At 54.4% G+C, this 27,339-nt stretch overlaps 1 protein-coding gene across 5 annotated transcripts; it reads left to right on the top strand.

Moving 5' to 3' along the window:
• The first annotated feature begins 483 nt into the window (after positions 1 to 483).
• On the top strand, positions 484 to 26,738 carry FKBP5 (FKBP prolyl isomerase 5). 5 transcript variants are annotated; one of them, XM_064472274.1, is made up of 14 exons: positions 484 to 718; positions 1,226 to 1,387; positions 9,230 to 9,321; positions 10,052 to 10,146; positions 14,725 to 14,853; positions 15,878 to 16,022; positions 16,262 to 16,408; positions 17,265 to 17,375; positions 21,553 to 21,709; positions 22,244 to 22,334; positions 23,225 to 23,308; positions 23,860 to 24,045; positions 24,977 to 25,216; positions 26,338 to 26,738. In XM_064472274.1, the coding sequence occupies exons 5-14, from the start codon at positions 14,749 to 14,751 to the stop codon at positions 26,443 to 26,445; spliced, it is 1,374 nt and encodes a 457-aa protein (XP_064328344.1). In that variant the 5' UTR covers positions 484 to 718; positions 1,226 to 1,387; positions 9,230 to 9,321; positions 10,052 to 10,146; positions 14,725 to 14,748; the 3' UTR covers positions 26,446 to 26,738. The 5 variants fall into 5 exon arrangements, with proteins under 5 accessions (XP_064328344.1, XP_064328342.1, XP_064328345.1 ...); XM_064472272.1 differs by lacking the exons at positions 484 to 718; positions 1,226 to 1,387 and adding an exon at positions 3,144 to 3,272 and having other exon boundaries at positions 9,230 to 9,325; XM_064472273.1 differs by lacking the exons at positions 484 to 718; positions 1,226 to 1,387 and adding an exon at positions 3,236 to 3,272.
• The last annotated feature ends 601 nt before the right edge of the window (positions 26,739 to 27,339 follow it).

Raw genomic sequence — 27,339 nt, forward strand, 5'->3', positions numbered from 1 at the left:
TGCCGGGGGGGTGCAGGGGGGGCGAGGCCGCGGCACTGCCAGGGTGTGCAAAAAGCTGCTTTGCTCCCCAAAATAGGCAGCGGGTGGGTATGTGTGTACGGGGAGGGGGCAGGATGGATTTGGTGCCCCTGGCAGGGGAAGCATCCTGCATGGGTCGTCTGCCTGGGACCATTGATTTACGCCCAGGGCCATCGATTTGTGCCCAGGGCCGTCAATTTGCGCCATCACACGGAAGGAAACTGGGAGAAAACCCATTTCCTCTGTTCCGCAACGCGCTCGGGAGATTCACTGATGCGGCTTTTAGATGTGAAGCCGAGGCAGAGGGACGCCTCTCCTCCCCGCGCTCTCAAGGCAGATTAACGTTGGATATTTTTAGCAGAAGACAAGGATGAATAAAAATATCCCTTTTTTTATTTTTTTTTTTTTCTCTTTCAGGAACTGTCGCTCTCACATCACGCAAGGTGCTCGGGGGCCGGCTCAAGGAAGGACATCACCGGCAAAGGGGGGCCTCCAGGCTTTGCTCCCCGGTTCCGGTGGGGGGCAAGGCTTTCTTTTCCCCAGACCCCCCGTCGTTTCGGGGCAGGGTGACGGCCACGTGGCGGGCGCAGGGCTGGGGCAGGACATGTGCAGCCAGCTGGATGGCGAGGGGGAACAAGCAGTGCCCCTGGCAGCCGCCCCGAAGCCGGCTGGGATTATTTATGGAGCAGATTTCCTCCAGGTTGTATTACAGGGATGGGGGGGACGGGGCAGACCCTGGCACTGGGGGGAGGGTTTGGGCATCCCACCACCCAAGAAAGCGGAGCTGGGGGGTCCGGCACTGGAATCACAGTGATTTGGAAGGTGTCTTTTAAAAAAACATGCTGGTGCTTTCTTCCCATCCTATTTCACTTTTATTTTTCTATGCAAACAAACAAATTTACCGTTTTTCTGGTGCAAGAGCAAACCAGGCTGGACCCCCCTGCTGCTGCCATCGGCCCTCTGGGATTTTTCAGGGCTTGGATGTTACCTGAGGGGCCTGCACGGAATTAAGCTGCGGGGTTTCCCGATATTGGAAACCCCCACTATTTCTTTGGTAAATGGAAATTTAAAGCTCTTGGAGGCCGGGTGGGAAATGTTTAAAACCCAAATGCGAGTTTCCCCTGGGTTATTTTAGAGAGGGAAAAATTAAAAGATGTGAAAATAAATTTTTCTAAAGTGGGCTTTAAATTTAACTCTGTATTTCCAGTGAGTGCCATCGGTGTCTAAATTCCAGCTGGGAAAACTGAACTCGGCATCAAAGAGCAGACCTGCGAGCAAGCATCCATCAAAGCAGCGTTGCCTTAAGCCTGGCCCAGGGGGGTTTGTTGGATCAACCTGTGGGAATCGGGGCGCAGGCTGGGAGCAGCAGGTACCATCTCCAACACAAGCCTGGTGAAAACAAACACTTTATACAAATAGAGATGTCACATTTTAAATCTGCCCTGTGATTCACACACACCCCAGGTTTTTTTGCCGCTCTTGGCTCTGGCGCTGCAATTAGCTGAACATGCAGGAGCAGCGATCGGATGTTTAATTGCAAATGCACGTTATTGCTAATCTCGGTGGAGGGGAGGTGCGGTATTTTGAGGCAGCTCTTAACAAAAGTCTTATATCCTTCATAGTGAACAGGAACATTTCTGTGTGTCCCAGCAGCCGGTGTGTCCTCCAAACCCGCGCCTCCCTGTCCCCAGCTGCGGGAGATTGTGATTTGCTTTCTAGTGAGGTATTTCCCTTAACAAACCCCGAGGAGATTGCACGGGGTTGGGGGTACAAGGAGGCATTGCAGGGGGCTGGGGTGTTGCACGGGGCTGGTTGATCCTCTGGGTTGATGCCTTTGGGCGGGGGGGGGGCGGGGGGCGTGGACGTTGCATGAAGTAGCCCCCCCTTCCAGGACCACTGCTCAGGGCTGGGGCAACCCTGGAGCACTGCATGGGGCTGACCCCCCGGGGCATTGTACCAGGCTTAAGGCGTTGCACGGGGCCGGGGACCCCCCGGGGCGTTGCACAGAGCCGGGGACCCCTTGGGGCATCGCACGGGACCGGGAGCCCCCCGGGGCATTGCACAGAGCCGGGGACCCCGCAGAGGCATTGCACTGGGCGGCGGACCCCCCGGGGGCATTGCACTGAGCCGGGGACCCCGCAGAGGCATTGCACTGGGCGGCGGATCCCCCGGGGCATTGCACAGAGCCGGGGACCCCGCAGAGGCATTGCACTGGGCGGCGGACCCCCCGGGGGCATTGCACTGAGCCGGGGACCCCGCAGAGGCATTGCACTGGGCGGCGGACCCCCCGGGGGCATTGCACTGAGCCGGGGACCCCGCAGAGGCATTGCACTGGGCGGCGGACCCCCCGGGGGCATTGCACAGAGCCGGGGACCCCGCAGAGGCATTGCACTGGGCGGCGGACCCCCCGGGGGCATTGCACTGAGCCGGGGACCCCTTGGGGCATCGCACGGGACCGGGAGCCCCCCGGGGCATTGCACAGAGCCGGGGACCCCGCAGAGGCATTGCACTGGGCGGCGGACCCCCCGGGGGCATTGCACTGAGCCGGGGACCCCGCAGAGGCATTGCACTGGGCGGCGGACCCCCCGGGGGCATTGCACAGAGCCGGGGACCCCGCAGAGGCATTGCACTGGGCGGCGGACCCCCCGGGGCATTGCACAGAGCCGGGGACCCCGCAGAGGCATTGCACTGGGCGGCGGACCCCCCGGGGGCATTGCACTGAGCCGGGGACCCCGCAGAGGCATTGCACTGGGCGGCGGACCCCCCGGGGGCATTGCACTGAGCCGGGGACCCCGCAGAGGCATTGCACTGGGCGGCGGACCCCCCGGGGCATTGCACAGAGCCGGGGACCCCGCAGAGGCATTGCACTGGGCGGCGGACCCCCCGGGGCATTGCACAGAGCCGGGGACCCCGCAGAGGCATTGCACTGGGCGGCGGACCCCCCGGGGCATTGCACGGGACCGGGGAGCCCCGCGCCGTTCCCGCCCGGCTCCGCTGCCGGAGCCCCCAGCAAGTGCGCGGGGCGGGCGCAACCGGCCCGCCCCGCCAGGGGAGGGGAGAACCTTCTGATTTGCATACAGCCCCCACGCGAACCAATAACAAGGCCCTGCGGGCTCCGTCGCCGAGACGGGCAGGCGGAAAGGCCAATGAGACGCGGGAGGGGGGGCGTGGCGTGGCGGCCGGGGACACTGGTCCGGCGCGGGCGCACAAGGCCACTCGGAGCCGGGCCGCGGCGGCGCGCGGGGCGGCGGCAGGTGGGTCCCGGGGCCGGGGCCGGGGCCGGGGGCGCCTGCGCGGGCGCTGCGGGATAGGCGCGGGGCGCCCTGCGTGGGGCTGCGTGGCTCTGTGGGAAGTCTGCGTGGGGCTGGGGGGGGCTAGCGTGGGGCGGGGGGAGGCGCGCGTGGGGCTAGTGGACCCCGCCTGGGGCTGTATGGGGGGCGCGGGGGTCCTCTGTGGGGCCCGGGGGGAGTCGTGTGGGGAATGGGGTGGTGACCCCGCTGTTGCTGTGGGGTGAGGATAGGAGGGGGGGTCCGCACCCCGTCGACCCCCCCAAGTGCAGGGGGGTGTCCAGGGGGAGTTAACACAGAGGTGCCCGAGCGTTGCTGGGGACGCTGGGATGCGCTGGGACGGGGTTGGGGCGGGGGGTGGCATTGGGGGGTGGGGGGCACAGAGGACGGGGGTCGTTAGTGCCGGTGGGATGGAGCTGGAGGGGGGGATTTTCCTTTTCCCCACGTCCCCGCACGAGGCGAGGCTCCCGCGCTCGCCCGCAGCGTTTCCTCCAATGCCACCTGCCAGACTTACCCTATAGCGTGTGCACAAACCTATGGCTTCGCTGGCTGTAGCTATAAGTGGTTGCACACGGTAAATGTGAATTTTTTTTTTAAGCTTCTGTTATTCCCCCCCACTTTTTGGGCACAAAACCTCTTTCAAAGCTTCTGTTTTTTTGTTTGTTTTTTTTTTTAAATGCACGTTGGGGTGATCTTGCTCTTGTCAGGAAAGAGTATTTTACGTGATGATGTGTAAGAGCTCGCGGGAGATACGTCCATCGTCGGCGCGTCCCTGGCCTGCGGGTTTCCAGCCGAGGCCCCGATGCTGCAGCTGTATTTCTGCCCTCGCTGGGCCGACGTGCTGAGCAAATGGGGCCGGTGGAAAGAAAAAAACCTTTAAAAATGGGGAGGAAAAAAAAAAAAAGCCAGGAGGTGATAGTTTAGGGATTTTAAGGTAGAGTTTAAATGGTGTCTCTCCGTTAATGAGTTATTAAAGTGTTCAGGTGGATTTGAGATGTCACCAGGGCATCAAATCCAGCCTGGGAATTGGGATTACAAGTAAAAACAAAAATGAAGGCACAAATCGTTCCTTCCTTTAAAACATGCAGAAGTCGTGGCCCTCCTGCCCCACGAAGGGCTGGGGCGGGGGGAGAAAATCTTTAAATCTGTGCAAAAGAGTCTGTATCTGGCTTTTATGGGGTGTTTTCCTGGAGGTGCGGCGGGTTTGGGTCAGGCGGCGACGCTGTGACTCGGAGATGCTCAGGTTTTATTTCCAACCTGGTGCCTTAGAGATTGGACAGAAATGCTGGGGGGGGGGACACAGAAGTGCCACCGAAGCAGAGGGGACGATGGGCGCCGCTGCCAGGGGGTTAACCAGGGCTCTGGGGCTGCGCAGGGGTAACTTTTTAGTGGTGCTGAGAGTTGTGTAGCCCACAGATGGGGATGCTGGGGTTCCCCCTGTGGGGACGCCGGTCCTCAGCCCCGCGGCGCGATGGGTGATGACAGCAACGTGTGTGATGCAGGAGGAGGAGGGCGAGGGTGCGATGGAGCTGGGTGCTCACGGGGCCAGAGGTGATGGGGTGCTGGCAGAGGAAGGGTTGCCGGGGGTGTCTCGGGGTGGGGGGTGGGTTTGGGGTGATGAAGCTGGTGGGGTTTGTGCTGGAGAAGATACGTGATGGTGTGGGGGGGGCCAAAAAGGCAGATTTCTGGGGAGTTGGTGGAGAATTTATCGCTTCTGCTAAAACTCGCTGGGAGGGACGACGGCACGTGGCCTCTCGTGGTTTTGGGCCTGGAAGATGGAGTGGGACCAGTGCTGGAGGGGCTTGGGGGGGAAGGCTGGCACGGTGTGGGCTGCTCGTAACGCCCGCCCTGCCCGGAGCAGAGGCGTCTGCCGGTCCGACAGCTTGAGCAATTGTTTTTTCTTTTTTCTTTTTTTTAAAGTAATAAATAATCGTAGCTTCTCAAGGCTGTATTTGCCTAGCACGTGCTTGAATTATGTCGAGGTCCTTTCCTAGCACTGTTAGAGCATCTCCCTGCTGGAACAAGCCAGAAAATAAGGACAATTCCCAAGCAGAAATCGAACCGCATCCTTCAGGATCATGTCTGCTGTGTAATTAGGTGTGTTTTAATTACCGGCTTGCAGAGGAGAAAGTTTAAAGTTTGCTGTAAGGCTCCAGATGCTCAGCACCAAGACCCCCTCCTCCGTCTGGCTGTGGCTTTCCGGGCTGGCTCAGGGGAAAAATATTCTGTGAAGTATTTGGAGAATAATTTGTTCTTGTTTATACTTTTATACTATTTGATATTTTATTTTATATTCACTCTCAGTTATATGTTTTTATATAAAGCTGTTACAGCCCCTTGAGGGAGCTGCGGAGCTCGCGCCGATCGCATGCATATCACAGGGAAATAATAAATTACTTAGTGTGTTTTTTTTTAATTTTAGTGCTGTACGTTTGTGGGCATAAAGAAACGGCCACGAGTGCTGTAATGCATGAGTTGTCCATGTAACTTGTTTGTCACGGAGCCGACAAGCTTTTTCCATAATCGGTAATTGTGGTTGAAACCGGGATTTCTGATTTTGCAAGTGTGAGTGTATTGGAAAGTTAGGAAAAGAGTAGTAGAGTAACTGTCGGCAGCGCAGAGGTGGGGTGATGAGGGACTGCCATTAAATTATCTTCTGCCTGCGACGTCCCCTGTTCATAAATAGTAGGATCGCTCTTAGAAAATTAGCCTCATTAGAAGTATTCCCATTTCAAATATTTTTGCATTTATGTTAAACTTAATCCCCATAATTCAATGAAACCAGCCCGAGGAGGCACCGCCTCGCAAATAGCACCATCTCTGGGATGCGACCCCCGTCCCGGCGCGGAGCCCTGGGGGGATGGGGGCTCCCTCCCCGTCCTCGAGCGACGCACACGCGTGTGCACAGTTGCTACGTGGGCGTTTCTGCTCCTCTGGGCTGGCAGGGGTGCGGGTGACCCGGCAGCGGTGCAGCATTGTCCCCAAAGCCGCAGCCTCCTCGTCAGCCTCCCTCCGAGCCGCGGGGCTGAGCCCCCTGCACCTCGCAGCGTCCCCCCAGCGATGGCGGCGGCGGTCCCGGTCCCCCTCCGTCGGTTTGGTCACTCGTGGTGTTTCTTTGTCCTCTTGAAGAAATCCTGATTTGTCGCGAGAAATAGGCTGGCGTTTCACAACGTGCTGGGAATTGCCGTTTGCCCGATATAATTTGGCACTTACAGCGCATCGGTGCACACGTGGCTTCGAACACGGTCTCGGGCGCCAGGTTATTTCTGGGTGCGCGGCGCTGCCAGCGGCAGCGCAGGGTGCCGAGTTGGGGATCCCCCCTGGAATTTGGCTCTCAAGATGCTGCTAAGCCCTTGTGTGTGGGGAGTAAATGATGAAATACAGCTTTTTCCACTGCTGGGGGGGGCGGGGGGCGCTGCGGTTTAGGGTCACCTGGCTGAAGTTTGTTGGAGAAACCCCTAAATCTGTTGCAAACAGTGAGATGCTTTTAGAAGTTTAGAAAAAAAAATAAAAAATTAAATACATCCAAGTTTAATTGTTGGATTTGTTCTGGAGAAAAGGCTAAGTTGGAGCAGAATTGGCAAACAAGACGTTTCTTGTTTATTCCGGTTTTTTTATTTAGTTTCCCCCCAAACTGTCTCTTAAAATTCAATTTGCTCGGCGTTGGGGTCGCTGCTGCCAGGAGGATGCTCCGAGCCGCCCGTGGAGGGGATGAGCATTACCGGGCTGCGCCGTATGGGGAGGAGAACTTCACATTTAATAGCCAGAGGTGGAATATTTCTTTCCAGTGTCCCGAAAAGCCTGGCTGGGTCTGTTCTCCCTGCTTGTTTTGACCAGGGGAGAAGACACGATGAAAGGAGCCTGCTCATTTTCGATGGCAAAAAACTCAGTTAGAGGGTGCCAAGGAGTGGGTAGCGGGATGTCAAGTACTTTCTCACATTTTAAAGACGATTTATATAACCTGCTTGGCTATATTATTATATTTTTCCCCCCTCCGGTTACATAATCCTAATTTATGAAAGCATTAGGCAATTGCATTCCCCGCTGTTACGTGAGTGTCTGTATATAATGGCCACTGAGCTTGTTAGGATGCTGTGCTCGGCCCCTCTGCCAGCCGTCTCCTGAGAAGCTCAGGCAGGTGTGGAACAGCTATTTATACACATTATTATTATTATTTATTATTTTTGCCATCACCCGAGGCTGTGTCAGCCCCCCCAGGAGCGGGCTGGTGCCTCTCTCCCGGCTGACGGAGAGCAGAGGCTTCGCTGCTGGCTCCGGCGTTCCTGTTTTTTCCAGTACTTTTTGGGATGTGACACTTGTGGCAGAGTCTTGTCGTGATTTTTGTGGTGGGAGCAGCTGAAATCCTCGCTGGGGCTGGGGACGGCTTTGGGGGCAGGCAGGATATGAGCCATGGAGCAGCAGTGTATAAAATCCTTGACCGCATCCCGTCCTTGGCACCTTCTCCCCTTGGAAAAGCAACAACCCATAAATGTTTATGGCTTTTGCTTTCCCCGGTATATGTTTGTCTTTTGGAATAAAGGAGGAGGAAAAAAAATACATTGCTTGGGTTTTTTTGCCATTTCCCATGAAAGCAGAGGGCATTGTGTCTCTGGGTATCCAGGCTGGAGGGGATGGACCATGGGCTGCTGGTGGGATGCTCGCAAGAGGGTCGAGCCCAGAGCAGCTTTATCCCTGCAATTTCTTATTTTGAAGTGACCTGGAAAAACCACCAAGCAAGCATTTCCTCCCTGGTGCCGTGCTAGGTAACCAGCAAATGAGCCAGATTATTTTTAATGGGTTTATATTGTAAACTGGGAGGGGAAAAAAAACCCTTTCTGAATGTCTTTTGCTTGTCGCTGGTGTGGGTGCGCTCTCCTCTCTCCTGGGGGATGCAGACAGGCTGAACCCATCTTGCTTTCTGCTGAAATATTTATTCTGGCAGGGACCAGCGAGCCGTCCAGCTCACTTTTCCTCTTGCTGCAGCTGAAACTTGAGGGCAGCCTCATATTCAACATATATTAAAAAAAAAAAAAAAAGAAGAAAAGAAAAAAAGTTATTAATTGGATCTTAACTAAAACCACTTCAAAAGCTTAAAAATATTAGCTAGGCAAAATGATTAAGCGAGTGTGACGGGAACACATGCCGTTGTATTTAAGTTAGCCGCGTGCAGTAGTTTCTTTTTCTCCCTTCGTTATTCTCTTAATTGCTCAAAACCCTCCCTTTGCTGCTGTAGCACCGATCCCCTCTGGTCCTCGGGAGGAGACTGGGACAGAGGCGACCGCATCCCTCTCGGGGCGTCCGGTGGCAGGAGGGCATGCGAGGCTGTGGGGCGGGTGGCACCGGGATGCAGGGGGGTGCTGGGGGGATGCGCGGGGGGTACCGCAGCCTCCATGGGCGGAAGGAGTTAACCCTGGAGCAGCAACTGGCCGTGCATGAAGGAGTATCAGGGAGTTCGCTTGGTCCCTAGTGAGTCACGGTTCACCCTGGGCGTGATGGAGGTTCGTTGGGGTGCTGGGCAATTAAAGCAGCTCTGTTTGCATGTTGTTTTTTTGTTTGAATAAAAGTTGCCATGACTGGCCCGCCGGGATGTTAGCTGCTTGCACAACGTAGGAAGTAAATCAACCCATGTGAGTCTTATTCAGCTAACGACAATTTAAATTTTATGGTTTCCCTGTTTATTTTAGGAGGGGGGGGAAGTCAAGTGGCCAGGATTTTTTAAAAAAAAGTTAATTTTTAATTCAGGCTGTGTCATATGAGTGTGAGAAATGGCACTCGGTGTCTGGGTGCATCCTTATGTGTAAGGATGGAGCTGAGAGTTATGTGGAGCTGCCTTGTTGGACTTAAGGAGCTCATGTTTTCTTAGAAATCCCAATTTTAATTCATTACTGACTCAAATGCCACCTCCCTGGGTCTCTGCTCTGCAGGCTGGTGTGCCAGGCATCTTAAAACACCCTCAGCCGGCAAAAATCACTGCTCCGGTCTTCCCCTCTCCGGCTGCACGGGGACGGTTTGCTCAGTAAGTAGGTATTTTATTAGAAAAAATAGTTTTCTCGATCGAGGGGGAAGCAAAACCACGGTGGGATGGTGGAGGGGGCCCAGCTGTTGTGGTAATTGGGTCGTTCTTCGTTATCTGCCAGTGGGTGTGCTGGGATGGAGGAGGGAGGTGCATCCCCGTGCTGCTGCCCGGCTGGGGTTTGGGGTGATGCTGGCCAGGATTCGCGGCCCTGTGTCTTCCCCCTGGGCATTTAGAGTCGCTGGTTTTTAGCCTGACCTTTGCATTTTGAAGAAACTCTGTCCCGTGTTGCAATCCCAAGCTTTTAGGGCTGTTGCGGTGCCATGGAAGCGAAAGCGCTTTGTGCTAAGTGGGTCTTAAAAACAAACCCCAGAGCAGTCAGCTCTTATTTTTCCATCCTGTTAATTTTCATCCTGACTTTTAGCAACGGTCAATAAAAAAGTTGGACAGAATATAGACTTTTTTTTTTTTTCCTAAGCTGATGTTAAGATGCTAAACGCTGTTTTATGGAAACAGCGAGTCAAAGCATCTTCCTGTGGCTGTGGGGAGCAGAGGAGCTGCCACGGGAGGTTTTGTCCGTGGTCTCTGCACCCCTTTCTGACCATGGTGGAGTGTGATCTGTGGCTGAAAACCGCTGTCTCAGTTCTCCTTTCTTTTTAAATCCTGTTTTAGAATAAAGCACATGCGTTTATTTTATTATTTTATTATTAATTTTTTTTTCTCTCCTTACCAGGTATTGGTACAAAATCCGCACCGTGTCTCTGGGTGGGCACCTCTCAGGATCCCCCTGGACCTTCAAACTTTCTCCAACAATTGTGTGGTGGGAAGGTGAGACCCCTCAAAACCCCCGCAGCCTTTCTCTTCTCCCCCCCCCACCCCGCCCTTCCCCTCCCGTGAGCCTCCGGAACAGATCTGCGACGTGAAATTTCCATTTGGAGCTGGCAGATTCCTGGTATGCCGATTTCTAGGAAACGTGGCTTGGGATCGTGTGCTCGGTGAAACCCTAGCATGTGCGATACCTGTCTGTCCTCAGCCTGGGGTCGGACATCTGCATCCCATTCTCCGCTCTGAATTTTCTCATATTTCTCTGGGCTGGAAGATAGCAACATCCGCGCAGAGAGGGAATTGTAAAAATAAATGCCTTGCTTTTATGGCGTGGATTTCTGCGCAGCGTGTGCCGGCGTCATATGGCGTGCGTCCTCCCGGAGCAGCGTTTTCATTGCAAAGATCATCGTTTGAAAGGCACGTGGAAAGGGGAAAGGGCTTCGAGACGCTGCCGGTGCAGGTCACGGCTGCCTGGTTTTCCGTGAGCGTGTGCCTGGCGTCGCTTGCAGACAGCCTGAGAAACACACAGGGCTCAGAGGACAGCGAAGGTAGGGAAGACGGCAGCCCCTGCAGAGCTTAAAAAGGAAAAAAAAGCCTTTTGTTGTACCTGCTTTTAAAAAACATAGAGGAAAAATAGCACAGAATGCTTTTTACTGAAGCAGCAGCTGGATTAATGTCCAGTTGTATGAGGGTGCCAATGCCAGGGTGGAAGCCCTAGCGCTGCCGGGGCGGCCCGTGCCCGCTGCGGGCGGTTTAATTGCCCATGGGCGTCCGTCGCGGCTTCGTTTGCTCACGAGCGTCGGTCACGGTGATGCCGCTCTCCGGCCGGAGGGGGAAAACGGTGTTTGCAGCTGCTTGCACCGGCGCGCAGGGCGGCCTTTGGGGAGAGCGGATTTGCAAGAAGGAAAGATGCAGCAGTTGTTGCTTTTGAGCGGTTCAAGAGGGTTTATATTAATTTAGCGGGGCTGAGAACAGGCGTGTGCCGGCGCCGTGGGTCGGGATGTGCTGGTCCAAGTGAAGCATGCGTCGTGCACGTGTAGGAGCCTCCTTGTTTGCTGTTTAATGTATTTCATATTAATTAAAGCTGAAATAGTTGCATTTGAAGCAGAGATTGCGTCCAGATGTCAAAACCTCTGGATTTTAAAGCTTGTTTACTGTAGCTCTTAAATTACAGATTAAACAGCTACGCTCAATTTTCAGATCATCTGATTGAAAGCAAACAAGTGAAAACCCCAAACCCTTTCCTTGAGCTCCGGGGAATAACTTTGCCCTTTCGCAGGGCCTGGGGAGGGTGGAAGCTGCAAGGCAGGTCCGTGCCCAGCCCTGAGCGCCCAGGCGGTGGCTGGAGACACGGACCAGCCCCCGGTGTTGGGCTCGGAGCTCGAGCAGAGGCATTTTTGGGGGGTTTGCAGGCTCCCGCAAGGGACTTTGCTTCAGGATGTGAAGAATCGAGCTGTGCCGAATCACCCCAAACTGCGCAAAACCACCGTCGTGCGCGTGCACCTTTGCTGGGGCGTGCCCCGGGTTTCTTTAATCACCATCCCGTTGGTTTTAGTCTCCTGAGCATGGGAATTCCTTCCCTCTTGGTGGCCTTTCAGCCATGCCCTTATGTGTCGCAAATTGCTGCACCTTTTGGTGGAGGAGGACCCCCAGCCCAGGGGGGTTTAACCCTTCCCCACCCTCTCTCCTCCGCCCACCCGTTCCTATTAACGCCCACGCCGCTTGTTTCCCTGAGATGTAAGGAGGAGGGAGGATGGTTTAGCCTGGCTTCATTTACACTTACGTTAAGCTTGTGGGTAACAGCAACAGGAGAGCGGGATCTGCTTGGGGTGTCAGAAACACCTGGGGGCTTTTGCACGGGGTAATTAATTAATCCCCTCCCTGTATCCAGAGCGCACGCGGTGCCGCAATGAGAAGATTCAGGTTCTGACGCCTCCAACAGGCTCGCACGACTCTCGGTGATGGTCCCCAGCTCCCTGGTATGAAATCTCAGGGAGTAGTAGATTTTTTTTTTTCCCCCTACAACTGTTTGTTTAAAGTTAGTTGGGATTTTGGACCCCAGCCAGCCTCCTTCTGTCCCTCCAAACCGGAGATAAGCGGGAGCAGCGCGGTCTTTTCTCTAACCTAGTTGGAGCTGTTTTCGCTGGACAGAGAAGTCTTGAGCTCTTTCATAACGTGGACCACATCTTAATAGCCGGTCTTGTGGGCTCCATCCCTCCCACCGCTTCTGACGCAGAGCGTCTCCCCTCCCGCTCGCCTTGGCCAGCTTCCCTGGATGACTCCACTAATTGCTTACGTAGAAAAATAATGAGAAGGATGCGTGTGATGTATTTTTAGATGTCTCTTGGTGGGATTTAGCAACCAGCGAGTCAGAGCCAGCACCTCCCCATCGATCTTCTGCATCCCAATGGTAGCTGCTTGGTGGACCTCGGGCGGTTCTGCCCCTGGAGGTGGCACTACTTTTGCAAACTGCTCCCCTTTTTTTTTGGGCTCCCCCGGTCCTTAATAAATGGGTCGTGGATGCTGCATCTCTGGTGCTGCGCAGGATCTGTGCCGGGAAGCCCTGAGCCAGCACGCGGTGCCAGCGGCGTGGCAGGGCAGCCTGGACCGTGGTGGCTTGGAGACCATCTCAGCGCCCAAATCATAGAGTAGTTTGGGTTGGAGGAGACCTTCAAAGGTCATCTAGTCCAACCCCCCTGCAGCGAGCAGGGGCCTCTTCAACCTGACCTTGAAGACTTCCAGGGATGGGGGATCTACTGCCTCTCTGGGCACCTGGGCCAGTGTTTCACCACCTTGATGGTAAAAAATTCCTTCCGAAGTAACGGATGGCGTGTATTGCAATGCATAAATACCTGTGAGATGAAGAGTCTCACCACCAACGTTGCTTTTTTTTTTAGTGTTTTTTTTTAAGATGTTCCCATCTGAAACCTCTGCAGAGCAGGCAAAAGGGAGCAGATGTAAAATCTCACTAAATGTTACCCCAAAGACTGTGATAATTGAGCATTGCACAAAGTAGTTCCCGTATTTTTCTATTTGCTTCTTCCATTGCAGGGCTCTTTGTGTCTCGGTGGCTTCCTGTGCCGGGGGGGCCGGGCTCCAGCTCTTCCCTTTCCACCCGGGTGCGAGGAGCGCAATTCTTCTTGCAGCACGACTTATCTGCCCTTGGAGCTGAAAACATCCTTTCTTTTCTCTTTTTGAATCCCCCGAATGAATGATTTCTCCTGCTGGTTAACATCAGCTTCCACACCAAAGGCTGTGGGAAAGTTTCGCAATTAGAGTGACTTTAATAGATCTGGTTTATGTCTTAAAAAACCCATTGCTTTCTAATTCTCCATCACATGTTTCCTTGATTACGTGTCGCGCAGCAGTGCGGCTACCAAAATAGCCTTACGGTCTGAAGGAAATCATCAGGAAATATGTCTTTTAAACCGTAGGCAATTCTCTTTTCACCAGGCACCATTGGAAAAAGTCTGTGTTTGACGAAAGACATGGCTTTTCTGGCACCTCGGCCGCTCGCACGGTGACGTTGGGAGCGTGGTGCTCCAGCCGCTTGCCCCCCCAAAAAAACCCCCAATTTCTTAGTCTTGCTGTGAATTTTCTTTTTATCCACCCAAATAGTTGGGATTCTTTTGGTGTTGGGCTTGCTTTAGTTTTTGGAGATGTTTGCTGTGGGTTCAGGTTTTTCCATGCAGGGTGATGCTTTGCTGGCCTGAGGCTTGGAGCCTGCTCTTTCTTTTGGGGTGTTCTTGGTGTGCAAGAGAAAGGGAGGTTTGCCTGGGGTTGAGGGGCTGCTTTGCGAATAATAGCGTCTCTGACAAATGGGTAATCCCGTGTGGAAAATAATCTTGAACTGTATGAAATAACTCAAAAGGCAACTGCTAGCCTGGTGCACATACTTCTAGCACCCACACCCAAAGGGTGCTCACCTCTGCGCGAGCCAGGAGGGATGGGTGAAGCTTGGTTGCCATCAGCCCTTTGCTCCTCACCCGCGAGCACTTTCATCTCTCCCGGCTTTGCCGCTGCCCTCCGTGTCTGTCGATGCAGGTGCTTCAGTGCTAGTCCTGCGTCCAAATGGGTGCTCGGTAGAGCATCGCTGCAGAAGATCCCAGTGGTTTGGGTGCAGCACCCTGAGATGAGTTTCCATGTTTGGCCTCATGTCAGGAGTCTGTCAGCTTTAGGCTGGGACCTGCGTTGCCTGCTGCTGCTATTTTGGGTAAAACTCTTGCTGGGGGAGCCTCCCGGGCAATGCCAGGGGTGCAGCGTTGGCCTGGGGGGGCTGAAGATGAAGGCTGGGGAGCTCCGTGAGCATCCCCGTGACTGCGGCCAGGTGAAGCTGCGGGGCCGCCCCCGTCCCCGGGCGGTGAGGACGGCCGGTGTGTCAGGGCTTTCCTGCGCCCTGTGGTTCAGCAGAGCCTGGGTGGCCCCTGGGAAGGGATTTTCCGCTTTGCATGCTTGAGATGTGCTCGAAGCTTCCTGCCCCGGCCCGCAGCAGAGACAGCTGCTTATTTTCTTTAACCCTTTCCTCTTACGCCACGTACCGTGGTCCTGTGGGCTGATGGGGTGCGCGCTGTGTCTCCCCAGGTCCGGGGCTTATGCAAGGAGACCATGACCACTGATGAGGCCACCAAGAGCGAAGGGGAGGTGCAGGCGGCGACGCTTGCCGAGCGCGGGGAGGACATCACGCCGGCTCAAGACCGAGGGGTCCTGAAGGTGAGGGGGGCTGCCAGGAGGGTCCTGCCTGCCTTTCTGCATTTTGGGGTGCATGGTCACGTCCGTGGGCTGCATCCCCAGCCCTTGGGGTCATGTAGTACTTCCAGGGCTGTAAGACTGATTTTTTTGTTTTTTTTATTTGAAAGGCAAAGGAGATGAGCATCACTTGGAATAAAGAAGGATGGAGTGGTGTTTGATGGATTCAGGCTGCTCGATGAATTTCGCTGCTATTGTGTTCCTAATCAGATTATTAGCTGTAAATCCACAAAGCATTTTTGTGTGTGACTCACAGACATTAGAAAGAGCACATTACTGAGGTCATCCAGTCTGCTCCACAGCCCCTTTTTCATATTCAGGGCCGTTTCTGGATAGTTCTGCTCCCCAGCACTTGCTCTTCTCCAGTTGAATAGGACCTTTCCTCTAAGAATAGCATCCTCCCCTGCTCCATCCTCAGCTCGAGAACTGCTTGTTCCAGGCTGCAGCATTAAAAAAAAAAAAAAAAAGTGTTGACAAGAAGCGAGTAGTGAAATGACACACCCCTGCGAGTAAAATGTGTACGGACAGAAAGCCAGTGTAATTGCATTCGCTTCAGGTTTCGAACCACCGTGTTTATCCAGGCACCCCTGCAAAGTACAGGCAGGTCTCTGCTCCCAGCCCTGTCCCGCTCCGTCACCGTGGCTCTGGTTTGGGATTTATTTTTAGGGGCTGATGGGAGGACAAATTGAATGACGCCCCCTCGAGCCTTCCTTTGGTTTAGAGCAGCACTGGGGTGTATATGCATGTGTGCATATATATTTTTATATATATGCATGTGTGTATATAGATCTCTAAATATATGCATGTGTATGTATATATTTTTATAGATATATATATATGCATGAGTATATATATTTTATATGCATGCATGTGTGTATGTATATATAAAAATGCATATGTGCGTGTATATATCTAAATCTGTTTCTCTCCATGTGCGTCCTTAGCTGGCCCATGGCCTCCCTTCTCACGGGTGGTTTCTCTCTCCCAGATCATTAAACGACCCGGCAGCGAAGATGAGTCCCCCATGATCGGGGACAAGGTTTACGTCCACTACAAAGGCAAACTGGCCAATGGTAAAAAGTTTGACTCCAGCCGCGATCGGAACGAGCCCTTCATCTTCAGCCTGGGCAAGGGTGAGCTGGTCCAGGGGGTCTGTCCGTGGGGATGCTCGAGGGCGGGATGATCCCGGAGCGGGTGGGATGATTCTGGCGGGGTAGGACCCTGTTGCAGGACAGATGGACAGTGTCAGCCCTGCCTTAAGTGACTTCTGAGGGTGGGGGTTTTTTTGGGGGTACCATCCTTGCAGCAGCCAGACTGGGTTTTTCTGGGCTGCCTGCTGCTCCCTCCTGCCTGACATCTGCCTTTCTCCTAGGTCAGGTAATCAAGGCATGGGACATCGGAGTAGCTACCATGAAGAAGGGAGAGATCTGCTACTTGCTCTGCAAACCCGAGTATGCGTACGGCTCTGCTGGCAGCGCCCCCAAAATCCCCTCCAACGCCACCCTCTTTTTCGAGGCAAGTAATGCCAGCGAGCCGGCCCGTGGATGAGCTCGTTTGCTCCCTTTCTGCCTTGCCAGCCAGCTCAGAAATAATAATAAAAAAAAAAACAAACCCAAAACAAACCCAACAAAAACCCCAGCTTGGATTCCTGAAACGTGTCCCTCTGCTCCAGGAATTGCTGCCAGGGTTTTCTCAGAAATGTGTGTCTGAGCTGGGAGGCTGGGACTGAAACTCCAGCTGGGGAGAGCCCTGGTGCGGGGCACGGTGGGGAGCAGGCAGATTCCCAGTTTAAAAATGCACATGGGAAGGAGAAAACGGCTGGGAAATGTCTCCGGGTGCTAAAAACTGATTAGTGCCGCGGGGCGGTAGGAAAGCCAAGGTTTTGGCACGGCGTGTTTGCTGGGCAGGGCTTGTCAGGACAAGGCGGTGGGGCGGGAGGAGTGGGTCTGTCCTAAATTAAGGCTTAGTCCTTCCAAGTCAAGTGGGGACTAAGCTGCGGGTCGGAGCCGGTCCTGTCGGAGAACGAAGAGGGAACTCCTGCCCACACTGGTCCCGGGCAGCTTTCACAGCAGCTCCCGGCACCGACCGTGTTGTACCCTTACAGGCTTAATAAACTTATTTTTACTGTTACTTTGTGTTATGCTTCAGGTACTGGATGTGTCCCAATGTCTAATAAATCGGGTGTATTATGCTGTGGCTTGGAGCTGGCTTTTATGGGCAACTTCTGCTCGTCAGCTGAATGGAGAATTAGCTGGCTTGGCTCTCCAGCTGGAGGATGAACTGCTGCTTTGTGGCTTTTCTGTTGTTTTTCTCCTTTTCTTCCCCCCTCCCTGAGCTCTGCCCACCTTTTCTTTTTTTTTTTTTTTTTTAGGTAGAGCTGCTTGACTTCAAAGGCGAGGACTTGTTTGAGGATGGAGGGATAATCCGGAGGATCAAGAGGAAGGGAGAAGGTTACTCCAACCCTAACGAAGGTGCTACGGTGGAAAGTGAGTGTCAGTCCCTCCGTGGCGCGGGGCTGGAGGGGTGAGCCTGCCCTGAAGCACCCCCACTTTCTGCTCTCTAGAAAGGAGCTTCTGGCACTATATAGGTTGCAGGTGGCCGTGCGTCGCGGTGGGATGCAGTTACATCCATCCGGAGGCCAGATGGGATGGAGAGGGGCTGGGAGAGCAGCGGTTCACTGTCCGCCCATGGATACTGCTCCGAGCTCTTCTTGGCACGGCCCCGGCGGTGGCTCTGCCAGAGCTGCTGGCCGGGAGGGTTGACTGGAAAACCTCAAGCCGTGGGAGCAGCCAGGCGATGATGGAATGACCACTTGAATATAACCTGCGCTCTGTTTTCTTAGTAGCGTTGGCAAGCACATCCCTGCGAGCCCCGGTGCTGCTCAGCCGGGGGGAGGATGGAGGGACCAAACCCTCGTGGGGTTTTGGGGCTCTGCCATCTCTTCCAACCCTTTTGCATCCATCGCAGTGTCCAAGGGATCCTGCGCTCCGGGATGTGCTGGCTGCCAAAGCCCCGGCTCTGCATTGCCTCGAAAGCATGGGTAGCAGGGACGTCCTCCCTCGATGGCATCCCTCGCTAAGCATTTCGGGTGCTGACGTAGGCGCTCAGCAGCTTCTTTGTCCTCCTTGTTCCAATGTTGATTGTCGTTTTGGTGGGTTTTATCACGTCTCTTGCAGAATGGAGCCGCCTCTTTTCCTTCCCCTGCAGCCAGAAGGCTGCTGCTGATGTGGGGGAAGGAAATTAATACAAGGGGTTTGCTGAGGCCCAGGGTGGTCTCAGTTGACATGGGAGGATGAGGAGCTTGGGTCTGTAGGGTTCTCCCCATTTTTGGAGCAGACATTTTGCGTGGCTGGTCGGGGAAAGCCAGGCTCGTTTATTTTTTTCTTGTCCTTCCCAAGAACCACTCGGCCACAGACACAGAGCTCGCTCTGTACGGGAGGCATTTACTTTCTTTTCTCCCTTTCAGAGCTCCTGTACACAGAGATTAACTCCCTTTAGCAAAGGTGAAATTGGATCTGAGCTGTGACAGCTCATAAAGCTCGCCGCCTTAAATGGCTCGTTCCTCTAACGAGCCTTTCTTGAAGGAAAAATGAGTTTTTGACTCAGGTTTGACTGTCTGCCTCTCCCGCGATAAGCATTGGAGCTGGGGACCAGCCAAGCTTGAAGCCGGCTCCGCTACCCCGAAGGTTAAACTCAAAGACTAAATATAATTGAAATCATCACAGAACCAGCATTCCTCTTTATTTTGATTAGATCTGAGCGTGTTTCAGGCAGCGCCGTGCCCAGCGCGGAGGACAGGGAGAGCCCTGGCCCCTCTCTGTGGTTGTTCCCTTTGCAGCTTGAGGTTTTCTTGAACGTGCCGATGCTTTAATGGCTGGTGGGGGGGGACCAGCCAGGAGTTCTCTCTCTGAAAGGACGTAAGGAGCCAAATAACGAGGCTCCTTGTACGCCTGATGCCCCAAAGCCTGCTGCTGCTTTACCTGTTTCAAGTGGAAGCGTCCATTGGAGCAAACGCTGCGAGCGTGAGTGCACGTGTGGTCAGAATAACGGAGATTCATGCCCTCCGAGGCGACCTTGCGTAACCGGCGTGGCTTGTGCAGGGCAGAGATCAGGAACGCGGCGCTGATCCTGCCGGCAGCCCGCCTGCCGTGCCAGCCGCTCCATCCGCAGCCTCCCGCTCCAGGGGCCGGAGGCGCTTAAATACGTCCCCGTGAGAGGGGGTGAGGAGAAGCAGCAGCGGGCAGCCTTGCAGTGAGCATTTGGGCTGCAAATAGGCTTTTCTTTTTGTTCGTTGTTTTTTTTTATTTTAATAAATGCAGTGCTATTTATGGTGGGCGCTGTGCGGGGCATGGAGCAGCCCTGGGGACGGCATGGAGCAGCCCTGGGGACGGCATGGAGCAGCCCTGGGGACGGCATGGCAGCCCACCCCAGGGCAAGGCTGGGACCCAGGGAAGCAGTGATGGTTTATCTCGGCCACATATTTGGGAGGTGCATCGCCACTTGGAGTTAGGCTGGAAGAAACCATGCTTCCAGGAGCGAGCATCTCCAGGCTGGAGTTTTGAAAGTGTTTTTATAGGTTTTAAGTTTTACAGAGCCTAACTCGCAGTTCCGGTCCCTAAAACCCGGGCTGCAGTTGAAATCTGGCATTCCAGCTTTTGTTACAACCTTTCCCCCCCACCCCTCCTCCTTCTCCGTTTTTAATCTGAGTACAAATTGCTGTCAGCACATCAAGTTCATGTGCCAGCCGCACTCGGTACACTCTGTTCTCAGCTCTTCAAAAACAAAATCGCTGCAGGCACCGAGAGAACAATAAGTCAGGGCTGCAACCGGAGTGATGTTCCTTTGGTGGCTTTTTTTTTTTTCCCCTGTAATCCAAGAGCGCCCGCAGCCAGCTGACCTGCTCCTGGAAACCTGAACGGAGATTTTTCCCCTTTCGCCAGGCGTGCTTTATGTGCAGTTAAAATAGAGCAAAACTATCCTCGAAGGGAAGGATTTGCAGCATCCTCCTGTGTGTCCTGTTTTAAAGTGGGATCTTCCCATCACTGCTGCTTCCCACTGGGGACAGGCGACCTGGGAGAGCTGCAGTGCTGCTTTTGTGCTCAGGGATTATGGATCTGTACTCGCCGGGAACATGCAAGGAGATGGCATGGTGCTGTGGGGTTGCTGAGTTACCTGTATTTTAGGCTGAATCTTCCCCTTTTCTATGCTTAAGAAAATAGCCAGCTTGGTTTTGGGTAGCGCAAAAGCGGAGGTCGGTCCCAGAGGAGCTGGATTTGCCTTTTGTCCTCGTTCTGAGCTGGGTGAGCACACGCCGGCCTGAGCCTCGTGGTCGCTGCACGCCAGTGATGGATGCAGGATGCATCCCGGGGTGCTGGCAAGCACACGAGCATCCTCTGCTTTACCGCCCTTGGCTTCCAGCGTGGCTTCGGTGGCAGGAGTGGGGTGACGAGGCAGACCTTGGCGTCCCGTCCCCGCAGTGGGGAGAGTGTCCTCGTGTTATGGTGGCGTCTAACGCCCGAGGGCTGGGCCTGCCTTCGGTCTCACTTAGTCCGTGCATCTCATCCCGGGGACTTTTTGTAGGTCCCAGGGCAGGGGGGTGTCCGTGGGGCTGAGACGGGCGGGTTTCCTTCCGCCCAGGCTGCAGCTCTCCTGTGTGGAGCCCAGACCCCCTCGGCTGTGTCCGGCTGCCTCAGCTGTCGGTGGGCTCAGCCCCTGCCCCCCCGTGCCACCGGGGCGAGATGCTCGGCGCCCTGCGGTGGCTCGGGTCGCATCCTGCTCTCGCCGCAGCGAGCAAAGATAAAGCTCACGTCCTTCCAGGCCGCAGAGTCTTTAAGCACAGTTGTGACAACGTTAATGCCTACCGTGAATTTTTCCTCTTAAAAAGCCTTTTTTGTTTGTTTTGGCTTTTTTAAAACAATGCGGAGGAGTTCCTTATGAAATTGCTTTTACTTTATACTTACTTGCACACGTATGCCTTGTACCCTGCAAGCAGAGTGCAAAGAACATAAAACTGTCCCCAAAGCCTGGAACTTCTTCAGGACTGAATAAATAAAGCATAATCTTGCTGTGGAAACCCAGCCAGGAGTACCAGGTGGTGAATGTGCCAGGTACCCGGTGTCCGCTCCGGCTGCGCTTCTGCCAGTGTCTGGGGCTGGAACAGCGCGGTTATTGGCTGGAGATTAAAATTTAAAAAAAAAAAAAGCTTATCATGTACTTTCAGTTCTTAGAGGCAGGAGAACATAGCCTTGTTTTTGAGGTAGAAGGCAAGGCGATATAGTGCCGTATAGAAGATTTGTAATCGCTGTGATAAACTCTGCGTGGCGGCATGCCAGCAGCAATATCCAGTTCCAGTAAGACTTGACTCGTGCAGTTGAGTACGAGGGGAACGTATTAGTCATGATGTTTATCTGTTGTCTGGTCCTTGGTTAGATGAGATATGCCTGTCTTGCTTTTCAGCAATGTTTCCAAGCCCTCCTCATCCCTCTCTGCTCACCGGGGGCTCCTTGGCTGCCCCCAGCCCCGTGTCTCCCCCCTTCCAGGGCTGGAGGCTTTGCTGGATTTCAGATCTGCTTTATGAGATGCTTTCTTTGGAGCCCACCTTGCCTTGGCTTGGGTGGCTCCAGGTGCGACCCTGCCCTGTCCCCTCTCGCCCCCCCCCCACAGTTCACCTGGAGGGATTCTGCGGCGGCACCAGGTTCGACTGCAAAGACGTGAAGTTCGTCGTGGGCGAAGGGGAGGACCACGACATCCCCATTGGCATCGACAAAGCCCTGGAGAAGATGCAGAGGGGAGAGCACTGCATCCTCTACCTCGGGCCACGGTACGGAGCATCCCCGTCGGGATGTCTGGTTTTAAGCTTCCAGCATCTGAGGTCGTTTTAGCACTCGTGGAAGGCAGTGATCCTGAAAATAGGCCTCTCCGGGAGAGCCTCGGGTTAGCAGTGCAGCAGGGATGTCAGGAGTGGCTGTGGCATGTCGTCTGGAATCCTGAGATGCTTTAAAAAAAAAAAAAAAATCAGGTAAAAATGGTTTATGTGAGTCCTGTGGCTGAAAGGAAAACGTCTCCCTGGAGGTCACCAGGGCTGGGTCCTTGTACTGGAGAGAAACCTGGTTAAAAAGATGGATTTGACGCATCCAGAGAGGACGATTCTCAATATATAACTCACTGTGTATTGTCAGATATCTTTGCTCGTGGAGAATAACATCACCCTGGCCCCAAAGCGTTACCAAGCTCCAGGCATGGAGCTGGGTGTGAAACCCGAACTAGTAACCTGGGTCTGCGTTTATGGCCAAACGCTGCCAAAATGAAGATTTCACCCCCCCACACTCCTGACAGCTCCTTTCTGCCCTTTCAGGTACGGCTTCGGTGAGGCGGGGAAGCCGAAATACGGCATCCAGGCAAACGCAGAGCTGGTGTATGAGGTTACGCTGAAGAGCTTTGAAAAGGTGAGGGTGGGAGCGCTCTGGTCCCTCCCCAGGCTACGGGAACGCCGGTCCCTGCGTCCACCCTTTGTCCCTGGCGGGGCTGCGGCCCGGCCCCTGCTGAAGTGGATACGTCACCAAGGATCTCTGTGTTCTTAATTTGTTCTTCTCTGTTGGTTTGTTTTATTTTTCTGGCTGGGGTCCAAGGCTGGTTCTCTTATTTGTTTCTAGCCTTGTTCCTTTTGTACTTTCTTTTTTTAACTTCCTTTCTTTTCCTATTTTCCCCTTTCCCCTTGAAATTTTTTTTTCCCTTGAAATTTTTTTTTTCCCTTGAAATTTTTTTTTCCACCCTGGGCTGCACAGATAAAAGTTGGCCTGTCCAGCCAGCTGGCCCTGAGGAGCTCGGCTGGCGCGCTGAGCCAGCTGTGCCCGTGGGATGGCTGGGGATGGGATGCAGGAGGTGCCCATGGGATGGGGCAGGTGCTGCTGTGCCGCATCCCCAGCTGGGTTCCCTCCTCACCCCATCACCGTGGCCGGGGTGGGAGCAAGACCCACCACATCCCCTCTCTGCTGGTCTCTTCCCCACCCTTCTCTCCCGTTTTTGGGGTTTATTTTTCCGTCAGGGTTTTTCCTCCTGTGGGGCTGTGGTGGACAAACCCCCTTGCTCAGGGTGAAGCCCCGAACCTGGTGGGGGTTTCTCTGTTGTAAAGGGCTCCATGTCCCGCACCCCACCCTGTGCTCTGGGCGCCTCCTCGTCCCCAGCCCCTCAAATTAAAAAAGCTGCCAGATGTGCCCGCTGTAATACTGCCCTGAGGAGCCCCGCTGGTAACGAGCAGCCCTAGGAAGCCACGCGTCCCTGCCGGTGCGGCGGGTTGCTGCGCTCCGCTGGGGCTGCTCCGAGCATTTATTTGCAGGCCAAGGAGTCGTGGGAGATGGACACCAAAGAGAAGCTGGAGCAGGCTGCCGTCGTCAAGGAGAAAGGCACGATGTACTTCAAGGTTTGTAAACTTGGGGGTGGCGGAGGCGGAGCAAGGGAGCTGGAAATGAATTTGGGGTGACTGTCGGATATACAACTTGGCAGTCGTTGATGTCGGAGAAGCATGTCCCCCTCAAACAGCGCTGGGGAAGGCAAGTCCTGCCCTTCCTCTGCCTTTTTCTCACTCCCTGAGATACCTTTCCTGGCATTGCCTTGCCCACGTGTGCTCCCTGTGGAGCGGGACGGCAGATCGGACTCTTCCCCAGGGTGGATGTGGCCAGGGCTCATGCCGAGGGGCTTTGCAGTTCCCCTGCCCGGCCTGGGGCATCCCGATGCTCCTCTGCTCTGCACAGAGGGGGAACGCGAGCTCTGACTTGGCTTTTCACAGGGGCTGCACACCAGCAGCTCCAGCCAAGCCCCGCTGTGGTTGTACGTATTCGCCGTCCTCCTTCCTTCATTTATTTATTTAACGCACTGCGTTAAACTCGTAACCTGTACGTAGGATGTTTTGGGAGCAGACCGAGCATTGTTGGCACGGGTTCCTCTAGCCTCTTCTTCTTTGCTCCATCCCAGGAAGGCAAATACTTGCAGGCCGTGATTCAGTATGGGAAGATCGTGTCCTGGCTGGAAATGGAGTATGGCTTGTCTGAGAAAGAGTCGAAAGCCTCCAACTCCTTCCTCCTGGCTGCCTTCCTCAACCTGGCCATGTGCTACCTGAAGCTGCGAGAGTACGCCAAAGCTGTCGAGTGCTGCGATAAGGTAGGGGTGCACGAGCCTGGGGGTTGGAGCATCCTCTCCTCTTGTGTGTTTTCATTGGGAGTTCTGGGGTTTTTTAATTTCTTCTTGTATAAGAAGCACTTTCCAAGCAGCGACAGGCTGGTGGTGTCCCTTCTGTCCCTCATGGTCTCCGCGGATGCTGTGTGCTCAGAGGCTGCAGGAGCAAAAGTGCTTTTTGGAGTTCAAAATCCACCTGGGCACGCGCTCACAGCAGCTTTTCTTCCAAAGCCAGATCCGTGTAATGTGTGGACTGACAGCCCTCGGTCGCTGCTTGGGTCTGCCCAGGCTGGGTCTGGGCGTTGGGTGCTGGTCTGGGTACAGCAGAGGCAGCCTCTGCCAGAGCTGCAGTGGATCTCCAAGTCTGTTGAGGGGTGGGATGGGGCTTTGTCAGTCCCTAGAAGAGCCGCAACCTTGTCTTTGCCAGGAAACTATTAGCTCTTTTATAAGAGGCTTAAATTTAAGCGTCTTGCTTCTGAGAAAGGTAGTAAAGCTATTTGCCTTCGTCTAAAAGGTAAGTAATCTCTGAGATGCGTGTGTGGCTTTTACTGAAGGAAAATCATGTCATTGCTAATGCAGGGAGACCAAGCCAAGTTTAATCCGTCGGCTCCCTTCCCTCCGAGCTCTCGGTGCTCCTCTGGGCTCAGGTTTACTGTTTACACCTGATTTCTTGCCTGTGGGTTTGCCTCCCACCGACTCCGCTGCTCTCGGGAATTTTAAGCAAGGAGAAATAACTAAACCGTATTAATGTCTCCGTCAGCAGTTGGCTGGTTAAGTAAATTTTTGTTGAGCAATATGCAAATGCTCTGGATACTTGAAGCCACCTTGTCCTAATTTTGGCAGATTTAATGAGGCTTCGACTCTGACGGGGTCTTTGGGGGATCCCCGAGTTGCTAACAGGGACCTGTGTTTCCAGGCGCTAGGACTGGACCAGGACAACGAGAAGGGCTTGTACCGGAGGGGCGAAGCCAGGTTATTGATGAACGAGTTTGAGCTGGCAAAATGTGACTTTCAAAAAGTACTGGAAGTGAATCCACAGAACAAAGCAGCGAAATCCCAGATCTCTGTCTGCCAGAAGAAGACGAAGGAGCACAACGAGCGGGACCGGAGGATCTACGCCAACATGTTCACAAAGTTTGCGGAGAGGGATGCAAAGGTGCGTGTTGCCCGTATTTAGCCATCTAGCAGGCTGTGCTGAAGGATGCTCAGCTGGTTTGCGATGAGAAGAGATGGGTTAAAACCAATTAAATTATAGATCAGGTTGAGGATGGAGGGATAGAGCCTGCTGCAATGGGAAGAAGTGGATTATTTCTTGGTCTCTCTTACGCAGAGGCTGCCGTCAGATGCTCAGTCATCAATAAAAGTATTTGTGGTGCGAGCTCCCGAGGGCTGATAACAGGGTTGGCGTTTGTACTTGATTTTGCTGTTCCAGCTAGTGGCTGTTGGTGACCTCCTGGTCGCTGGTAAAATGAAATGTCATCCTGTCTCTGGCAAGGCCAAGGGTATTTTGAGACATGATAGTATGGATTTCCTGAACCTGGTAAGGCAATAGCCCGCTCCTGTGCTCGTACGGAGAGACTGCTGTCTCGTAACGGGCTCTTGTCCAAAATTCCTCTGAACAAAACCCGGTGTACTGTAACGAGAGAGGACACAGCTTTACAAGCAGTCTGTGCGCGTCATTTTTAGTATAATGCCTTCTGCACTAGTGCCTGGAGGTGAGGCTGTGGAAAATGTGGCCAGTGCAGGCGCTGGGGAGCGGCGTGCCGGGCTCACCGGCACCGTGGTGCGTTGTGCTGCCTGATGGCTCGTGCAGTTGGCTGCGATGGCGAGAGTCCCTGCTGCAGCAGGCGTAAGGCTTTACCGTGCCTTAGTGCTGGGTGTATGGGCAGCACCTCTGGCTCGGTCCCGTATCCCCACTCCGGCTGCTGCCTTATCTCCTTGTCCCTCTCCGTGCCCCTGCATCCATCCCTCCAGGGCTGTGTCAGGGCCCTGCTCCCGTTGAGGTGGGTCACGTCATTCCCAGGGGATCCCGTACCTTCCCCAAAGCTCTGGCTGAGCTGATGAGGTTTAACCTCCACCAGCTGCTAAGCCAAGAAAACAGGAGCCTCTGGTGTGAGCTGCAGTGGTCAATAGGCGGGGGGGGAGCCAAGGGGAGGAATTTTGCCTGCCCTGCCAGGGCTTGGCTGCCTGTACCCACCCCCAGCATCGCTGTCACCTGCCTGCGGCTTCCTCCTCACTGCTGTTTCTCATCCGTGTGCTTTATTTGCTGTTTTGCAGGAAGCAGCTAGCAAATCCGGGGTCGAAAAAGCAATGGAGAAAGCAGCTTGTGAGAAGGGACCGAAAACTCCTGGTGCTGAAGAAGAAGAGGCCGAAGGACATGTATGATGGAGAAGGAGGGGAAGGGAGAGCCTACTGCCCTCAGCCCCCGCAGAAAAGGTTACTGCCAGACCTTGGGACTCGCCAGTGTTTTCTTGTAAAGCTTGTTACAGTTTGTGTGATCGTGGAAGCAAAAAGCGCCTCACACAGAAAAAACGAACCTCGTCCCACCGCCCTGGGTGCGCTTGGGGGCAGAGCGGGAACGGTGGGATGCTGTGGGACCACAGCACGTGGAACAAATAGCTTTTAAACAGAGAGAAAGAGAGAAAAAAAAAAAATAAATAAAAATTGAAACTCTTGGCTCTTGGGAGGTTTCCATGAACAGCTTGTCCCGGCTCCCTTGGCTTTGTGTTGGCTATGGGCGCAGCATCCTGGCTCCTCGGTGCTGAGTCGGGATGTGGGAGATGCTCCTTGTATGCTGCAGTGCTGCCTCCGGTTGCATCCGGCACAGGGCCGTGCTGCACCGCGCCAGCCCCGAGCGCGGAGCGGAGCCCCGTGGGGGCTGGCTCGTCGGGACCCAGTGCCCTGGAGCACCCGGTGGCTCACTCACCCATGGGTGCTCGTTGGGCTGGGGGGGAAATAATTTTCCTCTCCTGGTGGCTTCTTACCTTTGGCCGAAGGGGTTGTGATGCAGAGCCGGGCGCTGAGGGTGAGGACCTGCCTCCCCCTCCGCTGCAGCCCCTCGGGGCAGGGCCATAATTCGCCTTTCAAGCACTGTTTTGGGGGATGGATTTTACCTTTTAAAGAAGCTGGTTTCTATTTCCTCGGAGAGCACAAGCCTCCCGTCCAGCTCTGCTGCTCGCAGGCGCTCTTGCCGCAGCCTGCGCCCCCTCCCTCGGCTCCCTTGGAATGGGAGTTTTATTGATTATTTGAGGTCCAAACGGGAAAAACAAGAGCAGGTTG

The sequence above is a fragment of the Phalacrocorax carbo genome, chromosome 23 (genome assembly GCF_963921805.1).
Source record: "Phalacrocorax carbo chromosome 23, bPhaCar2.1, whole genome shotgun sequence".
NCBI lineage: Eukaryota > Metazoa > Chordata > Aves > Suliformes > Phalacrocoracidae > Phalacrocorax > Phalacrocorax carbo.